Raw genomic sequence first — 6,394 nt, 5'->3', positions numbered from 1 at the left:
GTCTTTCTCTGAATATGCAGTTAGTTTGCCAGTTTGTCTTCATATCACGAAGTTACTTAGTTACCTTTTTTCAGATTTTTCTTTCCCTTACAACTCAGTTCAAGGAAGCAAAATTAGATTTTGTTTCCGTTGGACAATGAACCTTAAGCAAGTTTCTCTTGCAGATTTTACCACGCTATGTAATTATGTATCTATTGGTCATTTATTCTGTAGTTTCGATTCCTCAATGGTCTGCTTAAATCAATTTTGTGCCCCACGGCCTTGATACATGTTTAAATTAGTTATTAATTACAAAGACATATTATGATACAATTCTTTCCCCAATTAAAAACAAAACTAGGCCGGGCGTGGTAGCTCATCACGCCTGTAATCCCAGCACTTCATCCTGGCCAACATGGTGAAACTCCGTCTCTACTAAAAATAAAAAAGTTAGCTGGGCGTAGTGGCGGGCGCCTGTAGTCCCAGCTACTCAGGAGGCAGAGCCAGGAGAATCGCTTGAACCCGGGAGGCGGAGGTTGCAGTGAGCCCAGATCGCGCTGCTGCACTCCAGCCTAGCGACAGAGCAAGACTCCGTCTCAAAACAAACAAACAAAAACTAGTAGGCTTTTGTGACGACAAAGGAGCTGGTTGCACGCTGCACTGCCTTTGGGTAAGAGTGGAACTCCAACTAAGAAAGTACATCTGGTAAACATAAGGGATTCACCCAGACTTGTCCTAAGTAAGACTCCGATTACCCGAACTGAATCAGGAGTCCTTCAGAGCGACTCTAGCTAAGAAGGCCTGTCAGGCCCTCCACTAAGAGTTTCAGGTGGGAAAATTGCGCCATCCGGCTATAGGCAGCACAGCGGGAACTCCAAGAACAACCTGGGCAACCTAATCTCTGAGTAAGACTCCTCCCAGGTACCAGTGGGCTGAGGGCGGCGGGGCGACGCGCTGACGTCACGTCACGTTCCTTTGCACGTCCCGCCTCCCCGCCCCTCTCCGCACTGTGACGTTCCCAGAGAGGAACGAAGCGTAAACAGCGCAGGGCATTTCGGGAGCGGGATTGTTTCGCGCAGGAAGCAGGCTCCATTTTAGCGCCGCCCGCCGTCGCCATCTGTTTCCCTTCCCTCCCCCATACCCTCGCCCGAGCCTGAGCCCTAACGAGAAGGTTGGGCTTAGGCCGCTGGAGGCTGGAGTGAAAGGAAGGGAGAAAGGGAAAAAGCGGAAAGAGTCGAGAAGGCTGAGTGTTAAGAGGCCAAGTGCGACGCGCGTATCCGGGCGGACGGACTGACGGACGGGCCGGTGCTTCTGCCGCGGCTGCGGCGCCCGCGCGAGTCGCGTCTAAGCGGCGGCGGCAGTGGCAGCGGCGGAAACCGAAGGGGAGCAATGGCGGCCGACAGTCGGGAGGAGAAAGGTTAGTGCGGAGAAAGGTGACTGGCGGAGGCGAGGCTGGGGCTCGGGGGTGGGGTGATGGAGCACTGGTCGTCGTCGCGGGTCGGGGGTGGGGGTTGGGGAGGTTAGCTTGCCTCGCGAGGAGCCGGTCGCCCCCACCGAGACACTTGGACTCATTGGCGGAGACCAGGCCTGCCCTTTCGTCCTCGGTCTCCATATGGCCTAGCACTTCATCTCAGTAGGGTTTTTCTTTGATCGGATTTCACGCTTGACTTTCCATTTAGCTGTCTGGGGCTGAGAGGGGGCCTTTCTGAGTTGCACGCTCCTAGGTTTATTTCCTGGTAGGATCTTGCGGATGTAATGCGTATTTTCAGGACAACCATTTCTGTTAGGCTGCAATTGAAAACCCCTAATGCCGCGATCAATACTGGTAGTGTGGTAAGTGAGCATGTTTAGGAAGTGGCACTGGCAGATTATTAATCTTGAGAAATATCTGCAAATAACTTCTGGCTGTTCCTGTTAAATAGGCAAAGTGAATTACCCGTTTTGTTCCTCGAATACTTATTTTGGAAAAACATAGTACTTGGAAAAACGAATACTTAGTTTGGAAAGATAACTGTGTGACTTAGGCTGGTAAAGAAATCCTGGGTGCTATTATGCTAGAAAAACGTGTGTAGCTCCCAGAGGGTACAGTCAGAAACAAATGGATGCAAGTTATAGAGAGTTGAAGGGATAGATTTCAGTGAAATGTAGAGAGAACAGATGTTGCTGTAATGGAAAGATAGTAATACTAAGTTCCCAAGCCCTAGAGATATTAATGTAGGTCCTAGATCAGTATCTGTCTGGAGAGTGGTCTAGATTAAGTGCTGCTTTAAGATCTTTTTCAACCCTGAGATTAACATAATAGTCTTGGAAAGATTATAGTTAAAAATATGACACGGTCGCTGCTCTGTGTCTCACACATCTCTTCTGTGTGCCTAATTGATTTGGGGGGTTTTTGTGGGGGTTTGTTAAGTGGGCTCTAGAGTCAAGTTACATTAGGCGTGTGATCCTTTTTTCTTAATTTTTCTGGTTTCTGCATCAGGAGAGTCTTCATGCTTCAGTGAACTGCCCTAGGTTAGGGACAGGCTTGGAAAGTGGAGTGGGTGGGAATATGTTTAAGATACTGCCCTTATCCTAAAGTAGTTCTTTGATTAGGTTACAGCAGTTTAACGTTCCATCCTTAAACTAAATGCTAAAAAATCTCCCTGGGCTTTTTTTTTTGAGAAATCCAGAAGTAATGGGAACATACGATTGCATGGTGTTAGTGAGTAAAGGAAACTGCTTTTAATTAGTTAACTCAGTTATTAAAATACATGATCTTAATTAGTAAGTGTTCAGCAAACATCTGTCTGTAATTTATGAACTGTGGATATGGGAGTCTGTAGTGGTTGTGGTGGGCGAAATGAACCAAACACAAAAATGAGTAAAATTCAGTACTTCTCAAGAATTCGTTGTCTAAGATGAAAATATTTACAAGTCATTAATAGAGTAGACGCAGTAATGCACATTGAAGAAGAAAAGTAGATGATTTTAAAAGTTTTGCTTTAGAAATGATTTAGTGATGATAATGCAATCCAAATACATAAACTGTGTAGCTATTATTGGGAAGTAGTGATGTCACCTGTTGTCTATATATAGGATACATTTCCCCACTTTTGAAAAGGTTCTTTGCCTCAATTTTTTTTTTTTTTTTTTTTTTGAGACGGAGTCTCGCTCTGTCGCCCAGGCTGGAGTGCAGTGACGCGATCTCGGCTCACTGCAAGCTCCGCCTCCCGGGTTCACGCCATTCTCCTGCCTCAGCCTCTCCGAGTAGCTGGGACTACAGGCGCCCGCCACCACGCCCGGCTAATTTTTTGTATTTTTTAGTAGAGACGGGGTTTCACCGTGGTCTCGATCTCCTGACCTCGGGATCCGCCCGCCTCGGCCTCCCAAAGTGCTGGGATTACAAGCGTGAGCCACCGCGCCCGGCTGTTTGCTTCAAATTTGCTTAGTTTTTTAAATTTAATTTTCATAACAACTTTATTTAAAAACTTGATATAAGTGCCTTATCTTTATAGTTTAGAACAAAGATTGTTTCTGGACTACATGTAGAACCAGCACTTACCTACTGGAATTGTTTCTTTTTTTTTTTTTTTTTTGAGACGGAGTCTCGCTCTGTCGCCCAGGCTGGAATGCACTGGCGCAGTCTTGGCTCACTGCAAGCTTCGCCTCCCGGGTTCACGCCATTCTCCTGCCTCAGCCTCTCCGAGTAGCTGGGACTACAGGCGCCCGCCACCACGCCCGGCTAATTTTTTTGTATTTTTAGTAGAGACGGGGTTTCACCGTGGTCTCGATCTCCTGACCTCGTGATCCGCCCGCCTCGGCCTCCCAAAGTGCTGGGATTACAAGTGTGAGCCACCGCGCCCGGCCTGGAATTGTTTATTTCGTTTTGGGAGAGTTATAGATAACCTACAGGTTGTATCATTTACTTGATGATGATCATCACACACTTAGCTTTATAGTTAGAATCAATACTTAGCTCTTCCTCTCTTAAGTAAAAGTGGGACTCTTAAGTGCTTTATTGCCTTACATGAAACAGGAAATTACAAGGATAAACCCTCTAAAATTCTCAGTCAAGTCACAAACGTTAAGTTCTTTCTCAAATGATTCCATAAATGGTTTAAGATCTTGATAGCAAATGAGTCTGTAAGTTGCAGAAATTGGCAATTATATTAATCACAGAACAGTAAAGACTCTTGTTCATAGAGTTCTTGAATTACGGGGTTTTGCACTTATCTGGGTAATAAAGACATGAATTTCTATAATCTATAATAATGCTTCAATAATACTCATACCTAGAAGCTGGAGCCCGTGTAACTGGACAGATTGCTAGCTCCCTGTGATTCCTATGGTGACAATTTGCCCAAGAAACTGGGTTTGAAAGGTGTTGCAATGTTGGTGTTAGTTAATATTAAATGCCATTTTTCTATATAAGGAGGAAATATGCATCTTTTCTATTATTGCAGACACCTTGTATGAATTGTCTTAATCTTTTACAAAGTTCTCTACAAAGAACAGTTACAAAAGTTTATCCAAAGTGTGTATGAGTAATGTGTAATGAGTTACTGCGTTAAAAATAACGTGTTTTCTACATTACCAGACTAGAAGCTCCCTGAGGGCCGCGAGTTCACTGGGTTCTTTGTATACAGTAATTGTGTTTCAGTACCTTGAATATTTACCAGGTTGGACTTCATTGACTGACTGGTTATATGACATGTTCAGTATGATAACCAAAGCTAAGAGTGTCTCAGTTTAAGTTATACAACCGTTCTCCCCTGACCCCCAACCTCTGCCAGCCGTATTTCTGGTAAATACGTTCTAAGACCCACAGTGGATACCTGAAACAATGGATATTACTAAATCCTATATATACTGTTTTTTTCTCTATGTACCTATGATGAAGTTTAATTTATAAGTTAGGGACTGTAAGAGAACCACAACAATAATAAAGTAGAACAGTCATTACAATATGCCATCTTCACTACTCTTGTGCTTTGGGGCTATTATTAAGTAAAATAAGGGTTACTTTGAACACTGACACTGCCATATGTGGACAGTTGATCTACTACCCGAAACAGTTACTAAATGACTAATGGCAGGTAACATATGCAATGCAAATATTTGTTGACCAAAGGGATGATTCACTTCCCAGGCAGGACAGAGTGGGACGGTGCGTAATTTCATCACACTAGTTAGCGCACAATTTAAAACTTACGAATTGTTTATTTCTGGAATTCTCCATTTTTATATCTTTGGACAGTGACTCAGTTGACTGAGGGGTAACAAACCCTCAAAAGCAAAACCTTGGATAAGTGAGGGACTACTGTGTATATACACACTGTTGTTGTTTTCAGACGGCCTCTGTCGCCTAGGTTGGAGTGCAGTAGAGCAGTTACGGCTCACTGCAGCCTCAACCTCCCAGGGCTCAAGTGATCCTCCCATCTCAGCCTCCCTAGTAGCTGGGACTACAAGTGTGTGCCACCATGCCCAGCTGATTTTTTATTTTTAGTAGAGACGAGGTCTTCCTACGTTGCCCGGGATTGTCTTGAACTCCTGGGCTTAAGCAATCTGCCCGTCCTAGCCTCCCAAAGTGCTGGAATTACAGGTGTGAGCCACCGTGTCCAGCCGTTATACACACGGTTACATGCAGGCGTGTATATACACACGCACACAGTCACGTGCACACACACAGTCGTGTCATTTAACAATGAAGATGGGCATTGTTAGGCGGTTCCGTTGTGTTATCATAGTGTGTTTACACAAACTTAGGTCGTATAACCTACTACATATCTAGGCTGTATGGTATAGCCTGTTGTCCCTAGGCAACATATCTGTTGGGCTTGCTACTGTAGGCAGTAGTAACACAATGGGAAGTATTTGTGTATCCGAACATCAAAATGATGACTGTGCCACAACATTTGTCTATACTATGTATATACTATATGTGTATACTATGGCGCTCACTATAGTAATTTCTTAGGATAAAATTGCCTTTCTTGGTTCACTTTAGTTTGGGCTCTGTAAAGCATAGAGTACGTAATTGATACTCCAATATATTTATTTTACCTATAGTTTAAGTAAGAAAATTTAAAATGCTATCTTTGCATTTAAATTGTATGTTTTTTATAAGACAGCGATTTTGGATGAGAAATCCAAGTTTTTAAACTTCATTTGGAGGAATGACAATTTTGAATGACAAAAACTAAGAAACTGGTCTAAATGTACAATGTACATTACAAGACAATAGAAGGGGGAGGTTCTAGTAATCTTGCTCCATTGCCAGATCCCACTAAAACTATATTAACTGAATTAAAATATAATTTATGTTGGTACCTTGTGTTGGAAAGCAAAATGGGTAGTATATTTAACTTTCCTTAAATACTAAATCAGTCTGATGCTGGAACCTCACATGTTAATAAATAGTACTGTCTTCTGACCC

At 43.5% G+C, this 6,394-nt stretch overlaps 1 protein-coding gene across 4 annotated transcripts in view; it reads left to right on the top strand.

Annotated features, from left to right (window-relative positions):
* The first annotated feature begins 1,040 nt into the window (after window positions 1-1,040).
* The window catches only part of YTHDC1 (YTH N6-methyladenosine RNA binding protein C1), a 39,291-nt gene continuing 33,937 nt past the window's right edge, over window positions 1,041-6,394 (top strand). For all 4 annotated transcript variants that reach the window (XM_032151976.2, XM_032151974.2, XM_032151970.2 and 1 more), the window contains exon 1: window positions 1,041-1,396. In XM_032151976.2, the coding sequence (XP_032007867.1) occupies window positions 1,369-1,396 (28 nt within the window). In that variant the 5' untranslated portion in view covers window positions 1,041-1,368. The remainder of the gene's footprint in view (window positions 1,397-6,394) is intronic.

Source organism: Hylobates moloch, unplaced genomic scaffold (genome assembly GCF_009828535.3).
Source record: "Hylobates moloch isolate HMO894 unplaced genomic scaffold, HMol_V3 SCAFFOLD_2, whole genome shotgun sequence".
NCBI lineage: Eukaryota > Metazoa > Chordata > Mammalia > Primates > Hylobatidae > Hylobates > Hylobates moloch.
The sequence above is the reverse complement of the archived record's forward strand: the minus strand, read 5'-3'. Positions and strand labels throughout refer to the sequence as shown.